Raw genomic sequence first — 25,306 nt, 5'->3', positions numbered from 1 at the left:
TATATTTTTGTTAATTTGAAGAAATGTCTTACAAACTGATTTCAGAGTTCATTAGTATCAACTACCAATTTCAGTAATTATATGTGATATGAAATTATATGAAAGACTCATGCAGAATTATTTTCCTATTCTTGGTGTAACGCCAAAGGCTTGGAGAGCAATAACGCCAATTATTTTAAGGGGTTTGGGAATCAGGAAGAACCTTCCTCAACATAATGCACTATTGGATTGACACAATATATCCCTGGCAACAATTATGGACTGAAGAGAAAAAGTTAGCAAATGAATAACTTCTGAAGACACTCTCTGAAATGGAATGCCAAGGTGGTCCTAACATAGTAATGAATAGTGGGATGTCAAGAAAGAAGATATAGTCAAAACATCAAAAGCTCCTACAATTTTCATTTTAGAGTGAAGACACGAAGCAAAGAACCATTCTGAAAAACATGATGGCCAACCTAATTTTTGACAACCTTTATAGATGATATGTCCTAACAGGAGACCAAATGAAGGGAAAGTACTAAAATTTCACTAAGAATCTATAGGGAATGAGGGACAGTGAATGGACGGAGATGAATATATAATTTTGGAAATAAATACAGTAAACATATAGGTCACAAGAAATACAAAGTACGCCAATATACTTCCAAATATTCAGATCCTTTATATCTAAAAGGTGAATAAAACATCCAATCATAAAATCTTAATATTAAATCATGTTCATAAATATCTAAGGAATTGCAAAACTCATTCATGAACGAGAAGTTTTCATCTACGTGGCTGAGATACCAGGGGAGGGGAGAGACAGAACTTAAAAGGAAAAAAGAAAGTGGGGAAGAAAAATTCTTCCTTAGCCCCACTTCCCTTAAGCTACTGCTCTCTCTTCCTCCTTCCCTTCATAGGCATACATCTGGAAGGAGTTCTGTCTCTTCATCAGATCCATTTTTTCCCATGATGCAATATTCAATGTGCTCCCAACTGGCTTTTGTCATCACCTTTGCACCCAACTTGCCATTGCTGATGCCCTCAGTGTCTTCCATAAAGTTCCATGCAAAGGACATCTTTCAGTCTTCCTCTTTCTTGCTAAGAAGCATTCCCCTTTCTTCTTGAAATTCTCTTTCTCTTGACTTCTGTGAGACTGCCTTCTTTTCTTTCCTCCTACATTTCAGCCACAGCTTTGCTGTCTCCGTCACATCATCTTTTCTATAAAATGCTCAAACCCTAGAGTTTTCAAGCCTCTTTAGGTAATTCCTTCCAGTTCTTCAACTACTGTTCATATGCTAAATGATCTCAAATTTCATGTACAACTTAAACTTCTCTGAATTCCACATCCATGTATATTCAATTGACTACTCAACTGTGATGTCCCATAGGTACCACAACCCAACATGATGATCTTCCCACCCAATCTGTTTCCTAAGTAAGCAGTACTGACATCTGCCATTGCTCAGGCCAGAAACCTGAGTATCAACCTTGAAACCTCTCTCCTCGTCATCTCCTATCACCAATTAATCAGCAGGACTGGTTTTACCTCACAAATGCTCTCGAATGCATCCACATCTCCATCTCCACTTTCAGTGTAAGCTACTACTGTCTCACATCTCCTGGTTTCCCACATCCAGTTTTGCCTTCCATTCAGCCTGAAGCTGAAGTGATTTATTTAGAACACAAATGTGATCATGGCACTCCTCTGCTTAAAACTTCCATTGCCTACCCCCTTGTTCTTAGCATGAAACCCTTACTTAGATCTTACTGTGCCCTTCAAGGTCCTGCTGCCCTTCATCCATCCATCAGGCACCTCTCTCTTTGCTCTCCACCTTCTATCCATTCTTACAAAGTATTTCTCTCCACCTGGAGGCCTGGAGGCATGGTGAGTCCTCCACTAGGAAATTCCCTTCTTTCCCATCTTTACCTTCTATGCCTAGCTGATGTTTACTTAATCTTCAGATTTCCAAAGAAACCTCTATTCTCTTCACGCACTACCACCCATCCAGATCAGCCCCTGTTAACCTATTTCTCTTCGGGGCACTTGCCACATGTGCAATTAAATGCTTGTTGGTGTAATGACCTGTTTGTTATCTTTCTTGCCTGAGACACAGTATCAGTCATGTATATCTTATTTACTGCTTCACCTCTATTGTAGCCTTAAACAAAGTAGGCATTTAATAAATGTTTTTCAAATGAATAAATGAACCCCAACATTTACTAGTGCTATTTTAACCCTTATCAAGTAAACTGTGGTAAAAATCAATTGTTGCAATTACAGTCACATCATTAAAACAACCCCACAGATTCAGTAAACAAAATTTGCATCACTTACAAATAATCATTTGCTTATTTTTGTATATGATCACAGGTCTAATTTCTTTGAGGACCAGAACTCTTAAGACCAGCTGATAGATAACATGTACAATTGCATAATTTTTTAACAATGTTGCTTCTAAGAAGTCAAACAACCTTAGAGTTAACAACAACAATAACAGAATGAAAAGGAAAACCAAATTTGATCAGAATACTGGAAAAAAAAAACCTCTTAACATGAGTAACAAAAGATATAATACTAGAAGTCCTCATTAGGAAAAATACAAGATCTCAATAATAAATCAACCAGTATTTCCATCATTTTCTTAACTTTTGAAGATTTTATCTTTAAATGACAAGGAAATAACATGAAGAAGAAATTTACAAACCATATTTCAGTATGATCCATTCAGAATGGAAAGCAGCTGCCAATTTGTGCTACATATTTATAAGTGAAAACAGTGATACAAACCTATTTTTAATAGGTTGCATTGAAAAGTTATTTAATCTAAATCTCTGGCCTCTTTTCTTGAATTCTTTCCTGTCTCAATAAATAGCAACACCATCCATGTGTTGCTCCAAACTCCAAAACTTGATCCCCTTGCCCTTGATCCCTCTTCAATTCTCCTCCACAGTAAACTATCTGCAAGTTATTTGCTCTATTTTCAAAAAATACCAAGAATATGCTCCTTCCTCTTCACCTCCCTTATCATTTCCTGTGTCCAGATCACCAACATCTTTGCCTAGGCTGCAATAGCCTCCAACTGCTCTTCCTATGTATGCTTCTGTTCTCCCCACCATATTTAACCCCATAATCTACAATTTAGTTAATCTAAGGCACTGCACCCATAGCTGTCCTTTTCAATACAAGTGTTATCACTCCCCTAAAATCTTTATGAGCCTCTCTACATCACCTGGCCCTTACTTAATTCTTTAATTGCATCTTAACTGAATTAACATCTTAATTTATCTGCTGTATCACATTATCCTTTCTTTTGGTTTCTAGAACATCCAAGATAGTTCCCACTTAGGGTCTTTCTACTTGCTATTGCTTCTTGTTGGAAAGCTCTGTTCCAGATCTTTCTGCGGTGTTTCCTGATCATCAGGTCTCACGTCAACTGTCAACCTTCCCCCCTTAAGCCCCATAGATTTTCCCTGACCATCTCATCTAAATTAATCCCCAATCAATCTCTATCACATCATCCTGTTTCATTTTCTTCCTATTATATATTACTACCTGAAACTGCCTTGTCTATTTCTATGGTTACCCACTTATTCTCTGTCTTCTCCTTAGAACGGGAGCTCCTGAACACAGAAACCTATTCACCATTCACTATCCAGTACCCAGAAAAGTGCTTGGTACACAGTAGGTGCTTACTAAATATTTATCACATGATTGAATATACTTAACAACAACCAAAGAAGCAGCTCCGAATATAAATAATAATCATAAAATTAAGATTCAAAAAGAGGTATCGCATGAATTTATATCATGTGGTTTCATATTACACACTTAGACGATATCAGTGGAGCTTATTACATGTTAGAGATCTCAACTATTATAATTTAAAATACATTACTAAGTAAGTTTAAATCCATTTGTTATATAAAGCTTTTCAAAATGAGGAATTTTAAATAAATCTGTATTATAAATGGGGAAGGAAAGGCATGTCTTTCCTTCAGCAAAAAATATAATGGTCTCTTTAGGACTGAATCAGAAGCATTTGATGAAATACTTTGGAAAAAAGGGTCAATTTTTAAAAATAAATGCTGACTTTTACGGCAGAGAAAAATCTACTGAAAGCTAAGAGTAACAATAGAAATTGGTTTCCCAAGGGCAAATAAATCATCATGTAGCTAAACAGAGGCTGACAAGTTTATAACTTGGAGGTTTTCTGTCTCCAAGGACCAATGGCACATTCTCGACACTTGAGAAAGGTAAGTCTAGAACCCTCCAGATGTCCAAACACCACTGTGTCAGTGTTCTTACTTGCAAGACCTACTAGCTAGTCACATAATTAATGAGAATCATTCAAATCTGTGCCTCTGGGAAATAATAAATTACTAGATCTCATGGACTTCCAGGGTCTTCATGAACAGTATTTGTGAATGTCAAGGGTCCCCTCACAGTATTTGGACTGTTTCCATAAGAGGATAAACTACCTTGGATATTAGTTAAGATTCTAAAAAATAACTAGAAATCATTTACTCCACTGGAGCTATTTACTAAATACCACAGAGCATGAATGCAACCACTGAGATTACTTACAGCAGCAAATAAAAATAGTGGTGGGTACTTTGTCTTCCTGTTAATTGATTGCTTTTGTTAGACAACATTGTCTGGAAAAATCTGACTACAAGTCTAACTGCAAGCCACAGTAATCATGTCAATATGTGAACTATCTGAATATCTAATTATGAAGAAAAGAAGTCAATTTCACAGTGGAAGTATTATTTTAATTCAAGAAACCAGCCATATTAACTTATTAGTCTGACATATAGCAGATAGCTAAAAAACTTTAATTTGAAAGATAATTATTTTCAGCTGATTAATATGCTTCAAATTAAATTCACTGCTTTTAATGGGCCCATCAACTTGACAGCCTGGGAAATTAATAAATTTTGCATGCAGTAATCCTAGGAAATTTATACAGCTGAGCTACACATCATTACAAGGATTACCTTCACAGTAGGCATTGTCCTCTCGAAGAGCCCTAAAACCATCTCGACAGCTACAAACAGCCCTGTCATTCAGATTTCTGCAGACAGAATTCTCCATGCAGTTATGTCTTTCAGAACAAAAGTCATAACCTACAAGAAAAAAGAAACTTATTAAGGTAAATGAAACGATGACAAAGCAAATCAATTTTGCCAACTAAATACTCTTTGATTTAAATTTTTTATTGTTATGTTAATCACCATACATTACATCATTAGTTTTTGATCCAATGCTAGAAAACCACATGCTATGTGTACTAAAAGTGGTTCTTCATGTTTAACTCAGTTGTTTCCTACTTCAAGTTAATTCTGTCTTCTTTGTTTCTGACTCTATGTTTTCTAGTCCCTGATATTTGAATTATGGTCCTCCAAATATCTGAAACAAAGATTCTTGGAGTCCAAAATGGAGATTTACAATATAAAAGACAACCAGTGAGAAGGTAATATGAGAACTAGAGGTTGAACATTATCAATACCTATGGATAGTACAGACCAGGCCAGATGAAATATGGACATTGCATATTTAAGAAATAAAAGAGCCTGACATCCTTTAAAAAAACTATAAATGTGCTAAAAAAATGAAAATTACATCACTTTAATCTAATTGTCTCTGGAAATCTGCACAGCATTGGATGTCCACTCAAAAGAAGGAAAAAAATTATGAATTACACAGATTTCAGATTCCAGAATCTTTTATGAGAGGATGGAAAAATGGAACATTTTATGAACAGTGGCGCCAGTCATGTGTAATTCCTCAGGATCTCTTCTGCCTGTGTGAATCCCTTGTTCAAAGATCATCTAAGATGCTGAAATGAAAAGCTTAAACACTGGAATCCATATTGAATGGAAATTGCATGATTATATATCATTCAAACAATTTTCAAATTGCCTGATGAATAGGTAAGTTATCTGTCTAGTTTTACATTGTCTAATGAATTACAATTTCAGTCCATGTGTAAAAGAAAAGAGGACTAGAGAAATGTATTTCATGTTGCTCAGAATAAACTCATCTGCCTATAGCCAAGGAAAGACTTTCACTTGAGCAAATCATGAAGATGGAAGTTCTAAATTGGCCCATCTTACTTGTAAGCAAATTACTGGAGAACGCTGTGATTTAGTGGAAGGGTAGACTGAACTATACTGTGACTAGCAGGCATGCTCTTACAGCATGATGGTTGGTGTCCATTCTGATTGGCTGGTGCCCATAATGACTCTTTTATTTCTTTCTTTTTTTCCTTTAAATTTTTTAATTTTTATGTTAATCACCATACATTACACCATTTGTTTTTGATGTAGTGTTCCATGATTCATTGTTTGTGCATAACGCCCAGTGCTCCACGCAGAATGTGCCCTCTTTAATACCCATCACCAGGCTAACCCATCCCCCCACCCCCACAGAACCCCCAGGTTGTTTTTCAGAGTCCATCATCTCTCATGGCTTGTCTCCCCCTTCAATTTCCCCCCCTTCATTCTTCCCCTCCTGCTATCTTATTTTTTTTTTCTTAACATATATTGCATTATAGGTGCAATCAAAACTGGGGGCACTAACGGCTAGGATAAATGAGGCAGAAGAGAGAATCAGCGATATAGAAGACCAAATGATGGAAAATAAAGAAGCTGAGAAAAAGAGAGATAAACAACTACTGGATCATGAGGGCAGAATTCGAGAGATAAGTGATACCATAAGACAAAGCAACATTAGAATAATTGGGATCCCAGAAGAAGAAGAAAGAGAGAAAGGGGCATAATGACTCTTTTGACTATCACCCCAGAGCTAAAGCATATGTCCCATGAAGTGCAACTACGATGTATAGTAAAAAGTGGTGTGGACAACTTAATAAGCCTTAAGAAGGATGATGTTCTCAAAATTCAGTGATGGCCTTAAATAGGGCAAGAAAAAATAAAATGAATTGGTGACATCTACAGAAATAAAATAGAACAGAGGTGTATATAAAGGACAGAACAATATATAGTCAATAACGGCATTTAAGTCACTTGATGACTAAGTTTTCTTAACACAATTCTTCACAATCTACTTTCTCACATGGAAGGCCAAACAAGTAAAAGGTTCATTCCTAAGAAGAGTTAAAGTTAAAAATGTTTTCTCCTTGAGTCCTTTTCTTCCTTTCATCTTCAAGTAGCTAAATTGAGACCATATTTCTTAAAATGTATCCTATCGTCTTTTTACAATGCCTGAGAAGAAATCATTTCAGCGAAAAAGTCATCTTCATTTTCTACCCAATAGCTCAGCACCTCACCAACCTATATGAAAAGTCTCCAAAAAAATCATTTCATATTTATTTGAAAACTGAACAAAGTTACTATAAAAACTGGCCCCCTCCTTTAAGATACACACAGAATCAAGAGATCACATTTTAACATAGCGCTAAATATCTGTATAATTGCACCTGCAATATTTCAAACAACAGAGAGAGCTGTGACTAAGGCCAGGCACTGTCCTGAGGCTTTTTTATTTTTCTTTTGTAAGTTTTCATTTTTCAAAACTATCTTTCAATTTTTCACTTTGTTGCATTTTCTCTTGTCTCATTTTTCAGACTTTGCCCAGTCTATACCATCACTGTCAATGGTTACAGTCCACTTTTATTACGGTCCCTTTCCAGTTCCACCTAAGTAATGCTCAGACCTCTTCTCTCAGCATCGAATATCACACACACATTCACCATACGGTACTAATTGCTTCGAGAATTTTCCCGCTATAACGATGTGATCCCACTTTGACTGTTTTAGGTTCAGCGAGGGAGTGTTTTACTTTTTATCAGATGGGGTTTTTTTAAATTTACCCAGAGACTTGAAAGCTAAACATTTTGTCAATCAAATTCTAATTTACTCTAAACAATGTCAGATAGCTATTTTGATTTATTTTCTCAACAAATAAGTTGATTGACTCTATTCGTTGTTTTACTGCTTAGATACAAAATGCCAGTGTCAAAAGACTATTGACAGATAGAAAATTCCAACTCAATTAAAGTGGGTTGTTTCCAATCTATACATATTAACTTCAAAAACTCAGAGTATGAGTTGGATAGCCCTATTACCTTCATACTTGCATCTCTAGTCAGAGGTGCTTGGCTTTTGAAGTTGAAAGACCTGGATTTACAGCCTATCTCTATTACTTACTGGCCGTGTAAATTACTAATTGTGTAAGTTAATTAACCTTTCTAAACCTTCAGGTTTTCTCACCTGTAAAAGTAAGATAATATCTGGCTCACCAAAATGTAAAGTTCTAATGAGATCATCTATGTAAAAGCATAATAGTATAGTATTTGTTAATAATTAAAGCAATTAGAGTATTACCAATAAGCCTAAGCCAAATATGCTGAGGCATCTATCACAGAAGAAAATTCAAGTATTTATTATAGACGGATGGATCTAATCTAATCTAATACAATCTAGCCTTTGTTTCCCACTTCGGACTTTAACTGCAAGGATACCAAGTTTTCTATTCCTTTTATAAGCTTTGCAAATTTACAAGAAGTTCTGTGTCTTGTTAAGTATAGCTCTTTCCATAAAATGTTAATATGCATATCTGTAAAGTAGGTGAGTAGAAAAGGTGAATACAACAGATTATGAGTAAGAACAATATACATAAAGGTTATACATAATCATCAGGAGAAAAGGGGGCACCTGGATGGCTCAGTCAGTTAAGCAGCCGACTCTTGATTTTGGCTCAGTTCATGATCTCAGGGACATGAGATCAAGCCCTGCATGGGGCTTCGCACTGAGCACGGGGTCTGCTCCCTCTTCCTCTGCTCCTCCCCCCACTCATGCTCTCTCCTTTCTCTCTCTCTCTCCTCGCATATAAAATCTTTTAAAAAAAATCAGGAGAAAAAGAATAAATAACTTTGAGGTGAATATTTGTTGGTTTTTGTCCACAAGCATCTATTCTTCCTTTTTCTGGGGGAAAAAAAAAACCAACCTAGTCATACTTTGGATGAACCATTCACCCCTACTGTTAGCCCATGTGCTTATAGGAAGATAGACTCTACTGCCCCACCTGATAATCAATGCATCCCACTGGCCTGGACACAATAATTTTTTCAGGTCTGGGCATCTGATCCAGTTCAGGCCAATGAAGATGATTAAAATTCAATTATGGGATTTTTTTTTAACTCCTGAGGACACTGAACTTTTATCTTCATCTACTTGAGTATCATAATGATGCAAGCATAAGAATGTCAGAGGTCTAGCTGAAAACACAGAGTCTGAAAATAAAGCCACTTCTGAGGAGGCAAACTGAGATCCATCGAGGCAAAGGGGCAGGATTTGACAGCTGAATAAAGCTGCTTATGGGAGCCATATGTTCCATTTTTTGCTTACATCAGTTGGATTGGGTGTTTTATTACTTGCACCTAAAAGAATACTAACTTATTTAGGTATTATTTGCAGGATGATGGATAATCCTGATTTTTCCCAAATGGTTCATCTGCATGGATGTATATTTTTTTAAAAAGTACTAATTGTGATGGAATTCTTTTAATGTGTATTAAAAAAAGAGAGGAATCTAACAAATAATGCCATTATTTTGTGGCTAGCATTATTTGGAACGAAATTAAACTTTTAAAAAATGAGCGACTAACAGTGATATAAAAATTAAATAATGTTATTAGTGATACATAAATAAAAATCATGAAGGTATAATTGGATAAGGTGGGAAACTATGGATTATCCAGAAGTTGAGAGAAGACTATACCCACTGAACCTTCTACATATAGATGTCGCTACTACTTATAATTATAGGCCTGGATGAAGTAAGTGCTAAATTAAAGTGGGGCATCCAGTGAATAGGACTTACTGGTATTAGAAGCAGAGAAAGGAGTTGCCAAGGGATGAAGAGAAGGGAAGGGCTACAAATATGAAAACTCTACCACATCCTTTCTGTATCTTTCTAAGTCAGAGTCCTCACTGTATCACTGAGTCTCTGTCATGTTGTAATTTGTTACAAGCTTCCTTGAAGGGACTCTCAAACATGAACAAAGTGAAAAGAACATTCCCCCTACACAGCTTCTGGGCTACTATGACACAAGATGGGTAGCTGCAGAGTACCTAGAAAACAGTCTTGGTAGGATTAGATTTGGAGCCAAGAGATTTGGGGCCTTATTTCGGTGCACAGCTCTGCTGTGCTGTGCACAGCTTTGCTTCTAGCACTGGCCAAGGCCTCCGGTGGAAAGGTCAACACTTTCTTTTTGTGCTCTGTCCTCAGGGAATGTTTAATAACTGTTTTTGAAGAACTTACTTTTTCAGATGTGAACACAGCATCCTTAGCACTAGGCAGACAGGCCTGGAAACTAGAGGCCAATTAAATTACAAATGCATTTGTCACAACATATGTGTAGGTGTTAACTCAAAATTTAAGCCTCAAGAACTTGATCTTTTTAGTTTAAACACCAGAGAATGCTAGGAAAGTCATTTATTTATTCTATATATTTGAAATCAGAAATAAAGCAATCTTTATTATAAATGGTGCTAATTGTTTCAAGATGAACCAACTCGTTCAATTTCAGTTCCAGTACTATGTAAGCTAGTAGTTCTCAATGCTGGCTGTGTAAAAAAATTTATCGGAGAGTTTTTTGTTTGTTCATTTTGTTTCTTAATGGTGATACCATGGCTCCATCTCTTAGCAATTGGATCAGAATCTCAGGGGGAGGGTGTAGGTCACAGTATATTTCAGCACTGTATTCTGAGTGTGCTGTGTAAACACATTAATTCTTAAAACTACAAACAGTTTAAATATAATACAATTTTTGTAGCTAGTTTTTCCATTTCTTAACTTACTTTTTAAAAATATATCAAGGCTCTTTTAAAAATAAATAGATGTGATCAAGGCTTCTCTTGATATCTGAAAGGCCCTCTCTCAGCTATTTACATCTTGCCCTAGCCAACCTTGCCTCCTTTCTGTGCTGTTCACCTTGCTAATCTCTAAGGAGCTACAGAACCCTTCCAGGGCATTAAAGATGGCCACAAATTTTCAACACTTCTACCATGGTGGGGTCTATTCCTCCCATTCCTCTTGAATCTGGCCTTGCTTATAACTCTTTTGACCAGAGGAATCTTGGAAAAGTGATGCTGTGTCAGTTCCAGACCTGGTCTTTAAGAGCCCCAAACCACCATTTAAGAAATGCGATCACCATCTTCATGGGACAGGTCACAGGGAGAGGTCCTGAGATTCTGTGCAGAGGGAGAGAGTTTCAGATATACTCTGTCATCCTGTCACCCCCACTGAGATTCCTGTCACCCCCACTGAGATGCATAGAGTGAGGCCATCTTGTACCTTCTCGCCCAGTCCAGCTGAGTGACCCCACTTACCACCGTGTGGAGCAGAAGAATCACCTGTCTAAATTCCTGACACACAATATTACAATATATAATAAAATTGCTGTTTTAAAACACTGAGTGTAAAGCCTAAACCCAGCAGGAGAAGAGAAATAATAAAGATCAGAGCAGAAATCAATGAAATAGAAACCAAAAGAACAGCAGAACAGATCAAAGAAACTAGGAGCTGGTTCTTTGAAAGAATTAACACGATTGATAAACCCCTGGCCAGACTTATCAAAAAGAAAAGAGAAAGGACCCAAATAAATAAAATCATGAATGAAAGAGGAGAGATCACAACCAACACCAAAGAAATACAAACAATTATAAGAACATATTATGAGCAACTCTATGCCAGCAAATTACATAATCTGGAAGAAATGGATGCATTCCTAGAGATGTATCAACCACCAAAACTGAACCAGGAAGAAATAGAAAAGCTGAACAGACCCATAACCACCAAGGAAATTGAAGCAGTCATCAAAAATCTCCCAACAAACAAAAGCCCAGGGCCAGATGGCTTCCCAGGGCAATTCTACCAAACATTTAAAGAAGAATTAATACCTATTTTTCTGGAACTGTTCCAAAAAATAGAAATGGAAGGAAAACTTCCAAACTCATTTTATGAGGCCACCATTACGTTGATCCCAAAACCGGACAAAGACCCCATCAAAAAGGAGAATTACAGACCAATATCTCTGATGAACATGGATGCAAAAATTCTCACCAAAATACTAGCCAGTAAGATCCAACAGTACATTAAAAGGATTATTCACCACGACCAAGTGGGATTTATTCCTGGGCTGCAAGGATGATTCAACATCCGCAAATCAATCAACGTGATACAATACATTCATAAAAGAAAGAACAAGAACCATATGATCCTCTCAATAGATGCGGAAAAAGCATTTGACAAAGTACAGCATCCTTTCTTGATCAAAACTCTTCAGAGTATAGGGATAGAGGGTACATACCTCAATATCATAAAGCCATCAATGAAAAACCCACAGCAAATATCATGCTCAATGGGGAAAAACTGAGAGCCTTCCCCCTAAGGTCAGGAACACGGCAGGGATGTCCACTATCACCACTGCTATTCAAGATACTACTAGAAGTCCTAGCCACAGCAATCAGGCAACAAAAAGAAATAAAAAGGCATCTGAATCGGCAAAGAAGAAGTCAAACTCTCACTCTTTGCAGATGATATGATACTTTATGTAGAAAACCCAAAAGACTCCACCCCAAAACTGCTAGAACGCATACAGGAATTCAGTAAAGTGGCAGGATATAAAATCAATGTACAGAAATCAGTGGCATTCCTATACACCAACAAGACAGAAGAAAGAGAAATTAAGGAGTCGATCCTATTTATAATTGCACCCAAACCACAAGATACCTAGGAATAAATCTAACCAAAGAGGCAAAGGATCTGTACTCAGAAAACTATAAAATACTCATGAAAGAAATTGAGGAAGACACAAAGAAATGGAAAAACATTCCATGCTCATGGATTGGAAGATATTTCACAAATATTGTGAAAATGTCTATGCCACCTAGAGCAATCTACACATGTAGTGCAATCCCTATCAAAATACCATCTACTTTTTTCAAAGAAATGGAACAAATAATCCTAAAATTTGTATGGAACCAGGAAAGACCCCGAATAGCCAGAGGAGTGTTGAAAAAGAGAAGCAAAGCTAGTGGCATCACAACTCTGGACTTAAAGCTCTATTACAAACCTGTCATCACCAAGACAGTGTGGTACTGGCACAAAAACAGACACATAGATCAATGGAACAGAATAGAGACCCCAGAAATGGACCCTCAACTCTATGGTCAACTAATTTTCGACAAAGCAGGAAAGAATGTCCAATGGCAAAAAGACAGTCTCTTCAACAAATGGTGTTGGGAAAATTGGACAGCCACATGCAGAAGAATGAAACTGGACCATTTCCCTACACCACACACAAAAATAGACTCCAAATGGGTTGAAAGACCTAAACGTGAGACAGGAATCATTCAAAATCCTAAAGGAGAACACAGGCAGCAACCTCTTCGACCTCAGCCGCAGCAACTTCTTCCTAGAAACATCGCCAAAGGCAAGGCAAGCAAGGGCAAAAATGAACTATTGGGACTTCATCAAGATAAAAAGCTTTTGCACAGCAAAAGAAACAGTCCACAAAACCAAACGACAACCGACAGAATGGGAGAAAATATTTCCAAATGACATATCAGATAAAGGGCTAGTATCCAAAATCTATAAAGAACTTATCAAACTCAACACCCAAAGAACAAATGATCCAATCAAGAAATGGGCAGAAGACATGAACAGACATTTTTCCAAAGAAGACATCCAAATGGCCAACAGACACATGAGAAAGTGCTCAACATCGCTCAGCATCAGGGAAATCCAAATCAAAACCTCAATGAGATACCACCTCACACCAGTCAGAATGGCTAAAATTAACAAGTCAGGAAACGACAGATGTTGGCGGGGCTGCGGAGAAAGGGGAACCCTCCTACACTGTTGGTGGGAATGCAAGCTGGTGCAACCACTCTGGAAAACAGTATGGAGGTGCCTCAAACAGTTGAAAAGAGAGCTACCACATGACCCAGCAATTGCACTACTGGGTATTTACCACAAAGATGCAAATGTAGGGATCCGAAGGGGTACGTGCACCCCAATGTTTATAGCAGCAATGTCCACAACAGCCAAACTATGGAAAGAGCCAAGATGTCCATCGACAGATGAATGGATAAAGAAGAAGTGGTATACATATACAATGGAATATTATGCAGCCATCAAAAGGAATGAGATCTTGCCATTTGCAATGACGTGGATGGAACTGGAGGGTGTTATGCTGAGTGAAATAAGTCAATCAGAGAAAGACATGTATCATATGACCTCACTGATATGAGGAATTCTTAATCTCAGGAAACAAACTGAGAATTGCTGGAGTGGTAGGGGGTGGGAGGGATGGGGTGGCTGGGTGATAGACATTGGGGAGGGTACGCGCTATGGTGAGCACTGTGAATTGTGCAAGACTGTTGAATCACAGACCTGTACCTCTGAAACAAATAATACATTATATGTTAAAAAAAAAAAAAAGAAGATAGTAGGAAGGGAAAAATGAAGGGGGGGGGAATCAGAGGGGGAGACGAACCATGAGAGACGATGGACTCTGAAAAACAAACTGAGGGTTCTAGAGGGGAGGGGGTGGGGGGATGGGTTAGCCTGGTGCTGGGTATTAAAGAGGGCACATTCTGCGTGGAGCACTGGGTGTTATGCACAAACAATGAATCATGGAACACTACACCAAAAACTAATGATGTAATGTATGGTGATTAGCATAACATAATAAAATAAATAAACAAACAAACAAAGAAACACACTTTCCAATTAAATAAATAAATAAACCACTGAGTGTTGGGACAGTTTGTCACACAACAATAGGTGACAGCTCCAAGTGTGGGCCCACTGACCCCGAGCATCAGCATCACCAGGGAGCTTCTCAGACATGCAGGGTTTTTGGCTGGACCCCAGACCTACTGACTTAGGATCTACAATTTACTAAGATCCCTAGGTTATCCATATGTACATTTAAACTTGAGAAGCACTGGTTTAGACAACCTTTGGTGGCCAAAGGAATTGTAGTTAAGCTGCAGACTGAGTGCAGTTCTCAAATCAAGTAAGTGGGATGAGCATTTTTGATTCATATCCAATTCCACACATGCTCTGTACAAGGCACTGGCTCAGGCACTGTGAAGATGAAAACTAAGATGGCCTTGCCATCTGTCTATTTGATATAATCCTTTTCAGTAGTATTCCTTAGTTCCTTTCCTTTGAAAGCTCCTTGACGGGCAGAACAAGTCTTAAACCACTTTGAAATTCCCAAAGTACCTTTCACAGAACTGGGATTTTAAAACTCTTAATTGAATTGATGGAAGAAAGGGCTAAAAAGAACAAAACAAAACTGCACCAGCCTGTTAAAAATGGGAGGGGGGATCTTATGTCTACTTTTAACAGACTAAGTGTAAAGGAAATAGAATGCTATATGTTTTATAAGGTTTCTTTTTCTTACTTTTTTTTCCATTTAAGCTTTCCTTTGCATCCCCATAAAAGTCATTATTCAAACAAGTACTAGTAGCTCATTTAGGGCAGTTTGTTATATAGTACCAACTTTGTCAGTTATGAGCATCTACTACATCTCAGGTGCCACCGGAGGTGTTAAAGACCTAGCCCTGCTCCCCAGGTGCAAAGTCCAATAAAGGAGACCGAGTCAGAAACAATAATTTCAAGAGAATACAGACTTAGGATGAATTAACTTATAAATTTTTGCCTTTACAATGAACAAAAGTGATAGGCATTCAGTAGAAAATTGTACTTTGAATTTTGATCTTTTCCTGGGCTACTGATATACAGTACAAACCTCTCTCCTGAGGCTGCGCAGGGGCAGTGAACCCATAGCTCCCAGAGGGTAAACAATTGATACACTTAAAAACCACTTTGTACCCTACAGCCACTCTGTTTTTCACTTGCATTACAGCATTCAATAAATTACATGAGATATTCAACAACTTCTTATAAAATAGGTTTGGTGTTAGATGACCTTGCCCAATTGTAAGCTAATGTACAGGGGTACCTCAAAGATCCTGGGGGTTCAGTTCCAGGCCACCACAATAGAGCAAAAATTGCAATAAAAAAGTCAAATAGATTTTTGGTTTCACAGTGCATATTAAAGTTATGTTTATGCTATATTGTAGTCTATTAATTGCACAATAGAATTATGTCTAAAATATGTACATACCTTAATTTAGAAATGCCTTGCTAAAAAGTGCTAGCCATCATCTGAACTTTCACTGAGTTGTAATCACTGATCACAGATCACCGTAACAATTATAATAAAAGTGAAAAAATTTGAGATATTGTGAGATTTACCAAAATGTGACACACAGACATTAAGAGAGCAAATGCTGTTGGATAAATGGAGCCCATGGACTCGCTCGACACCAGGTTGCCACGAACCTTCAATTTGTAAAAACACAGTATCTACAGAGCACAATAAAGTGTAGCATAATAAAATGAGGTATGCCTACAAGTCTTCTGAGGACATTGATGGTAGACTAGGCTAAGCTATGGTGTTTGATAGGTTAGATGTATTAAATGCATTTTTGACTTAATGATATTTTCAACTTATGGGGTTACAGAGACATAACCCCATCATAAATTGAGGAAGACATGTACAGAAAGGCACATATAGTCTTGTGGCGGGTAGGGATCTTAAAGAGTTCCACATAATTACTCCTTTTGCCTAATGTTTCAATCTATAATAAAATACGAAGTTTTAGAACCAATAGTGATGGGAAGCTCACTGCCTCCTGAGGCAGCCTGCTGCATTTGTGAATAGCTCAAATTTTACTGTTTTCTTATATTTAACTAAAAATCTAAGTCCCTTCTACTTATTGGTCCCAGGTCTATCATCACAGAGGCAACAGAGAATGAGCGATGCGTGTCTGATGGCCTCACTCTTCTCAGGAGTACAGACCTATGGGTGAAGGAGAGTGGAAGTGAGAGGAGGGGGATTTGAAGTACTCAAAATGAAAATTATACAAAGTCAATTCCAAAACAAAAAAAGGAAAGGGAAATCAAACCAGAAAAAAAAAAATAAAGGAAAAAGAGAGAAAGAAAGAAAAAAGAAAACCAGTAAGATAACTCAGCACTGCTGTGTCAATTTCTTTGGCAGAGCCACGCTGACTCAGAACGAGTACACAGAAAGAAGTTTAAAGACCCAGAGCTTGACATACATAGCAAAAATGTATGGGAACATCTTGATTTTAACTCAATAACTATAATAAATATTCTGTGACTACCTACTGTTACCCAATTAGGTAAGAATTTAAGAAAATACTATTATTCTTTGGAAATAACTTGCTTATAAAACTTTCTATTTCCTGTCAGTTAAACTAGACTCCAAAAATGACTCACACACATAAATCTTACTTCACGGAAAAGTCTTACCTTTACAAACTTTGCAACAGCTATGAGACAAGGTAATCTGCTGAGATTCTGGACAATCCAAAGCCGGACAGCCAGAACTTTCAACCAGCTTCATGGTTTGGTCCTATGAGACAACAGAAAATAAATCCTTCAAACCTCTGAATTTGGACATACTAAGAAGTTCCTAGACCCAGCATCTGAGAAGGCTCTTCATCCACAAGAGAAAAATTTTCATCCTGAGAACCTTTGCCTAGGTCACACGCTCACTCACAAAATGACATTAAGTCATAACTGGAAAGCCTTTAAAACGGACCAGCAGGTCTGGGAATAGGAGCATAACACATTGCAGCCATATAAATAATTTGCCAAACATCTAGGGAATCCTAAAAAATTCTTTTAGTTTTATAACACATTTGCACATCCAGATGATAACTGTGGCACAAATACAGCTTGAATTAGATCAGTGGCTCACATTGAAAAAAAAAACAATAAATAAAAACTGAGCCTTTTGGACCCCAGCTCCGCCCTCGAGCGAGGAGGTTGTGGCGTCAGCTGGTTCCAGGCGTTTCGAGCTCCAGACAGGATGATCGAGGTTGTTTGCAACGACCATCTAGGGAAGAAGGTCCACATTAAGTGCAACACTGATGACACCATCGGGGACCTTAAGAAGCTGATCGCAGCCCAAACTGGCACCCTTTGGAACAAGATCATCCTGAAGAAGTGGTACACGATTTTTAAGGACCATGTGTCTCTGGGGGACTATGAAATCCATGATGGGATGAACCTGGAGCTTTATTACCAATAGAGCAGAATTCCTTCCCCTTGTCAAGTGCCCTGCCTTACCCTCCCCTCTCCCCTTCCCTTCTTCCCCCCACCCCCTCCTCTCCCACCCTCACCCCCACACTGGTATGGATGCTTGTTTTTAAAAACTCATGTTAATAAAATCTTAGAAGTTGCTAAAAAACAAAAAAAAACTGAGCCTTTTAAATATCCTCATTTCAAACTTTTCTAGACTATTATGAAGAGATTCTGACAGGTGATTAAGGTAAGGAATATTGGGGACCACTCCCCAAACCATAAAGGAAATGAAGGCAGGATTTGGTTGGCTTTTACACTGTCAACCTCCTATCTCTTAAGAACAAGGGTCATTAACTAAAGCAGCATATAAGCAATAAAATGTTGGAGCTTGTAGGCTTCCATTTTAATACTGCTCAAAAGCTTAAATTTTTAGATGTCATTTCTATTAAGTACTACTCTTGTGGAAGAAGTACTCATTTCAACATTTCCATCTTCCTGGAGTATCTATAGAAAAGAGATCATGATTTGAAAATGATCTTACCAAGAACGTGGCAGGACCATACAATCCTGTAATTCTACTTCTGGGTTTTTTTCCTCAAAAAAAAAAAACAAAAAAAACCCAAAAACACTAATTCAAAAAGACATATGCACCCTGATGCTTACTGCAGCATTATTTACAATAGCCAAGATGTGGAAGCAACCTAAGTGTCCAGTGATAGATGAATGGATATAGAGGATGTGAGACAAACAGATGAGGAATATTACTCAGCCATAAAAAAGAAATGAAATGTTGTCATTTATGACAACATGGATGGACCGAGGAAGTATAATGCTAAGTGAAATGTCAGACAGAAAAAGACAAATACATATAATTTCACTTACATGTGCAATCTAAAAAACGAAACAAAAACAGAAATAGACTCATAAATACAGAAAATAAACTGGTGGTTGCCAGAAGGGAGGGGTGCTGGGGATGGGTAAAATAGGTAACGGAGATTAAGAGGTACAAATTCCCAGTTATAAAACAAATAAATCACAAGGGTGAAAAATACAGCATAGGGACTACAGTCAATAATATTGTAATAAGATTGTATGATTACAGATGATAACTACACTCGTTGTGGTGAGCATTTCATACTGTACATAATTGTCGTATCACTATGTTGTACACCTGAAACTAGTGGAATAGTGTATGTCAAGTACACTTAAAAAAAAAAATGAGTGGTAGGAGACATGGATCTAGTGGAGTCAAATGCTAGTCTTCCTTTGGTTTGACAATACTATCCATCCTGGTAATCTTATTTTCAGAACCACAGTGTTTTCCAGTGTCACTATTAAAGTTACAGAACCCCAAGACACACTTTCAAGGCCACAAAAGTGAAAATAAAGGAAAAAGGAAGGACTAGTGTCGACAGCCCAGGAAATAAAAGCTTGAGAGAGCTGTGAATTGTGTAAAGGTATAAATACAGAAACTAAGGGGCCTGAAGGGAAGGGAAACAATGGAAGTTCTTAATGTCAAGACTTCAGTCTGGGGCGCCTGGGTGGTGTAGTTGGTTGAGTGTCCCACTCTTAATTTCAGCTCAGGTCGTGATCTCAGGGTCGTGAGATCGAGCCCCCCATGGGGCTCCACACTCACCATGGACTCTGCTTAAGATTCTCTCTCCCTCTCCATCTGCCCTTCCCCCACTTGTGCATGCTCTCTCTCTTTCTCTAAAATAAATAAACAAATCTTAAAAAAAAGAATTTAGTTAAGAACTCCAAAAACATATGATAATCTGGTACAACTGGGCTGTATGATCAATAGCCACTAGCTACATAGAGCTCTTGAATACGATAAACATAAACAAGATTTTGTAGGATTCATGTGACAACAGAATGTGTAATATTTCTTTAAGAATTTTATGTTGATTATGTGTTAAAATGATCATATTTTGCACATATGGGGTTAAATATAGAAAAATTAGAACAATAAAAATTATTATTTGTGGCTTACATATTTCTATTGGACAGCAGAGCATTCAAGAGGAAATGATGCCTTTTGTTTGAGTAAATAAGAGGTAACATTTGTTCATTCACTCAGTATTTCCTTTCAGAGTACAGGCACACGCAGAGTTGTCTATATACAGACCTCTCACTAACCCATTTTAAAATGAAATCATTTCATACTATCTTACAATCAGACAGGCAACTATTCCAATAAATTTCTAAGCCATAATTGTCAGTATTATGAGACACACTGGTCAGATGAAAAGAAGACACACAGACACACACACACGCATTGAGAAATTCCAAATGCCCTCAAGATATTTAAATTTAGAGCTGATATTTCAAACCAGCTGACAAAAGTTTTCCACCTTCCTTGAAGTAACTTTCCTCTGCTTCCTTTTTCTTAATTTGGAGTTACTAGCCCTCACTCTAGGTCTTTCAACCCTTACATTTATAGTGGGACCTACTTCACTCAAAACGGTGTTGGTGTAGGGTACTTATAGGGGACAGTCCATCTTAATATACAGGTTTGGGAATTCATGTTAGTGTTCCTATACTTGAGATCTCTTGTCTTTAAGATGGTGACCTGCACTATAGGAAAGCTGACTTAAAGCCAAGAGAAGCAGCTCGAATACTGATAATGGGCATGAAGAAATCAGACCTCTCAGAGTCTAGAAACCAAATCTGTCAAGGGTCGCCTCCCTTACGTTTCCTCCTTGCTTATCCCAAAGGACTTCCAACCTCAGATGCATGAAGTGGAGAGCCAGCTTCTTTCAATTTATTGTGGCAAAATTCTTAGGATTTTCCTTTCCCTGACACTGAATAATCATATAAATGCTCACAATTTATTGGTGGTGCCAGCAGCATTTTCTTTTTCTATGTAATCTATGCATACTAAATCATCCCCAAAATCCATTTAAAGAAAAGGCATTTGAAGAGGAAAATTAGGGATCAAAATGTAAAGGAAACTCTAAAGCAGAAACTTTATATGCAGAGTTTCCCTCAGATAGGATATGGCTTGCAATATCACATTTTGGTCAAGAAATATATTATAGTTTATAAAAGGCAAAGATGAAAAGTTTTATGAAACATACTTTTTCAATTAGTAGATCAAGCAGCAGAGATAAAAACACTCACATCTGCTTCTGAAGCATACTTGAGGAGGCCATGGCAGTAAATTTATAAAGAATTCCCCCTTCAAATCATTTAAAATATTCTTACCAAAGGGATTAACAACAACATCCATCTCATCTCCATCCAACAGCTAATTTTTATTAGGTAATTTTTATGATTTTCCACTGAACTGAACGATATTTGTCACATGGTCAAAAACCGTATGTGACAACAGGCTGAGTCCAACTTTTACATTTTCTTCACAGGAGTTAGTTTGAATTTGGAAATATAAGACAACTTCATAAAACTTTAATTGGATAAAGCAGTATTTTTGTTTATTGGGGAAATTACAGCCATTAATTTACATATTTAAAAAATGGGAATTTCTATTTGAATTATAATTAATATCTTAAATTTTTTCTTTGCCTTAAATGTTTGAAAGGTATTACAGGTGTGACATTTTAAGGAAATATTTACTGTTTACATAATAAAGAATTTTGAAAGACCTATGAAGAGCTTCCTTACCTTGCACTCATAGAGAACACATACTCCAGAAGAGGAATAAACCGTATTTCTCTCTCCTTCAAAGTAGGTCCGTCCTTGAAATTGGCATATTGCTTTGGAATAAAAAAAATACACATATATTTATTTTTAATTTTCTTTAGGAAAAATAGTTGGGAAGTGTTCAGATTATAGTTCACATGGTCTTAAGCCTTTTCAAAGTGTCTGAATAACCATAAACCTAAATTCAATCTAACTTAAGGCACATGTAGCATCCAGTTATTGTTATGCCCATTAAGGTCAGAGAGTAAAATAATGTACAAAAAGGATAAGGACAATGGCAAGTCAGGAGTAGACTCTAAAAAAAGGGTTCCAATGGGCAGACTCTCAGATGACTTGTCTACTAGATGATGTAGCCCTTAGGGCATATTAAGCAGATGTCTGGAGCAGCTACGAATCAGGGCAACACAAATATGAAAAAAAAAGTGCATTTTTTTATATGCCATTTCAGAATTTTAAAAACAAAATTTAAAAGAAGCTATTTTAACTTCAGTACATACATGAAAATTTTATGTTTTATGAGTTAGCACTATTTAGTTTGTAAATACATGTGGATTAGGGCACCCTACTTAGGATATTGAAAAATCTTAATCTGGGCCTGCTTTGTTTCCATCACCAATTAAATAAAATTTTAAAATAGAACTTCAAAAAAAAATAGAACTTCAGATTCAATAGGAAAACATTTTTAATTAGTGAAAATACACAGAAATCATCAAATAATTTTTGAGACTTTCAAAATAGTTTCAATTCACATAAACATTTTGCCAGCAGAAATTGCTTGTTTTGAAGGGAACGGTTCACACTCCCCGTGCTGACTCATCACCTAACCAGAGACAGCTACCCCCAGCTAATGAAACTTAACCTTCTGGTTTAGTCAACTTTTTAAGACTCTGAACTAACTTTTGCTTTTGCAACTTTGTATTGTTTTTTGTTTTTTTGGTTTTTTTTGAAAAGGCACTCAATACTGTGGATGCTTTGGAGCTCCATAGCGTCTAGAAAAAGACCAGTGGAAATGATTATCTGATAAGGCTCAAGCAGTTTGTTAGCCTTGTTTACTAAATCCAATTTTTAATTTTAACCATACAGACTTTACAAAATGGATGTGTACATTTTCTTCTAATTCCTTTGTGTGAATTTGAAGAAAGTTTTTCCCTCCAGAATTCACATATTTCCATAACTTTCAAAAGTATCGTTATCTTAGCACTTTGCTTTAATAAATACTATTTTTGTATCATTACTGAAAAAAGTGCCAGGTTGCCTCTAATAATTGGTAACAAAGATATTAAATAAATTTTTATCAATATTAAACATATACATGGTTGTACAAATATTCATATTTAAAATGTAAACCAACTTATATCTTCACTGAAAAATTAACCGATTATTTAAAAGCTGCACATTTAAATAATGGAAAGTATGCATGTTGTTAAAATGCCATCCTTCAACTGATCTCTTTACTCAGCTTTTATTAACAAATTTCACTACTTAATATATATCACTGGTGAACTGATATCAAATTTTTGGAGTTTGCTAAAAGAATACAACTTACTTGCATAAATTATATTACTTAAAAACTGGGTAAAGTTTGTGTACTTATTAATATTCAAAATGAAACTGCAGATGTGTCAGTTGCATACTATCTGTCATATTACAAATTAAAATAGCATGTGCGTTTACTTAAAGAACCTGATTATAAAATATATCTGTCCAACATGTAATTTTTACATACCCCTCACTTACAAGATCCAGTAACCTCAAAATACCAAGTTATGACACATTGTGCGTTCAATGATACTTAGTAAGTACCACATTTTATAAGATAATGAGAATAAATAAAACTCTTAACTTCTCTTCAGCACTTGCCATTCAAAGGTATGTAAGCCTATTTTATTATATGACTTCATAACTGCAGCCTATTCAAGCCCAAGGGTATATCGAAAAAAACTGATATTTCAAGTCTTAGAACAGAAGGGAAAGGAAACTAAAAAACACAAGGGTAAGTCTCCTTATACAAAGTCTTAAGATAATTTAATATTCAGGCAGAGCAGATGGAGCTTCTGTTATAAACTCTTAATTCAAAAGACTCAAATAGGCAACTTGTGGGACAATAGGGCACCAAATGGAGCTTGCCAGAGGGAGAAAGCACAAAAGTGAATGAGATCACAATTGCTTCATTTCCTTTCAAGCAATGAGCACAAACAGGGTGAACATGGCTTAGGGAGAACCCGACGTGAGTGATTTTTGCCTTGTTTCTTTATTGATCAGTTGCTGTGATTTCCGTAATTCTGAGGTTTATCCCCAATACCTAGTAAGGCCACTAGGGTATACCTACCCCAGGCTCTTTAGTGGAAAAATGTTAAGAAACCTAGAAAATTGGGGCATCTGGGTGGCTCAGTCGGTTAAGCATCTGCCTTTGACTCAGGTCATGATCCTGGAGTCCTGGGACTGAGCCCCACATTGGGCTCCCTGCTCATCAGAGAGCTTGCTTCTTCTCCCTCTGCCCCTCATCCTGCTTGTGCTCGTACTCTCTCTCAAATAAATAAATAAAATCTTTAAAAAAAAGAAAGAAACTTAGAAAATCTATAATCACTGCTAAAAATACTACAAGGAATCCTGAAAATACCATTAGGAAGTCTCTGGAACTTAGGATTAGTTGAAAGAATAAAGGTCTTATTAATTTATTAATACATTGAACAGGTACATACTCTGAGCTCCTATTATATGCCAGGTAGTCTGCTAGGTAACTAAAATCCAGAGATGAATGAGACACATGATGCATGCCCTCACCATGTAGTGAGGCAGACAGGCTCATCCACAACTGACAACAATAAAAGCCAAAATGAAGTCTTATAATTGAGAAATTCATAAGTCATATTGCAAACACAGGAGACTGAGTGGTGAACTTCCGCGACGGGACAAAAGGAAACAAACGGGCTGGTGAAGGACCCAGGCTCTGGCAATAGCGGGAAGTCGTCAGCACCGTGGGGCTAAGGAGCAAGGACAGGAAATTGTTTTACTGGAGCCCTGTATGAGTCAGAGTTATGGGGAAGTGGTGCCTAGAGGGAACCATAGTCAGGAGAGACACAGCTACTGCCAGAAACAGTGCAGCACAGAGCAGGAACAGGGAAGAAACGTGGCCAATTCTCTCTCCTCCTGCCTTCTAATTTCCTGCCAGTGCCTCCCACTGGCAAAGCCTATCCAAAGCCGGTTGGCAAGGAGACCAGGGTGATGCAGCAGGCTCCTGGGGCAGAGAATAGGGCAGAGAAGGAGAGGGAATGGAAGTGGGATGGAGGGGTGCCCAGGAATAACCAGCACCCAGCACAGGTGGCTATCATATTAAATCATTTTAAACCATGAAGAGTTTATAAGGATAGGTTGCTTAGAAAAGCATGAGAGAGTGGAACAGAGAGCAAATAAATTTGAAGAGGAAAAATTGCAACATTTAAAAAATGCAGATCCACTTTAAGGAAAAATAAGGTAGCTGATCAAAATGAGGTCCAT

General features: G+C 37.2%; 2 protein-coding genes across 7 annotated transcripts in view; one reads left to right on the top strand and one right to left on the bottom strand.

Annotated features, from left to right (window-relative positions):
• The window catches only part of NELL2 (neural EGFL like 2), a 389,138-nt gene that overhangs the window by 163,485 nt on the left and 200,347 nt on the right, over nt 1–25,306 (bottom strand). For all 6 annotated transcript variants that reach the window (XM_027595082.2, XM_027595081.2, XM_027595085.2 and 3 more), the window contains 3 exons: nt 21,770–21,861; nt 17,369–17,471; nt 4,984–5,112 (listed from right to left, as the gene is read on the bottom strand). In XM_027595082.2, coding sequence (XP_027450883.2) covers nt 4,984–5,112; nt 17,369–17,471; nt 21,770–21,861 — 324 coding nt within the window. The remainder of the gene's footprint in view (nt 1–4,983; nt 5,113–17,368; nt 17,472–21,769; nt 21,862–25,306) is intronic.
• On the top strand, nt 17,865–18,203 carry LOC113922794 (ubiquitin-like protein 5). Its single transcript, XM_027595087.1, has one exon. The coding sequence runs from the start codon at nt 17,931–17,933 to the stop codon at nt 18,150–18,152; it is 222 nt and encodes a 73-aa protein (XP_027450888.1). The 5' UTR covers nt 17,865–17,930; the 3' UTR covers nt 18,153–18,203.

This window comes from Zalophus californianus, chromosome 9 (genome assembly GCF_009762305.2).
Source record: "Zalophus californianus isolate mZalCal1 chromosome 9, mZalCal1.pri.v2, whole genome shotgun sequence".
NCBI lineage: Eukaryota > Metazoa > Chordata > Mammalia > Carnivora > Otariidae > Zalophus > Zalophus californianus.
The sequence above is the reverse complement of the archived record's forward strand: the minus strand, read 5'-3'. Positions and strand labels throughout refer to the sequence as shown.

Coding starts and splice junctions, on each gene's coding strand:
- LOC113922794 (XM_027595087.1), top strand. CDS start 17,931: ATGATCGAGGTTGTTTGCAACGACCATCTAGGGAAGAAGGTCCACATT.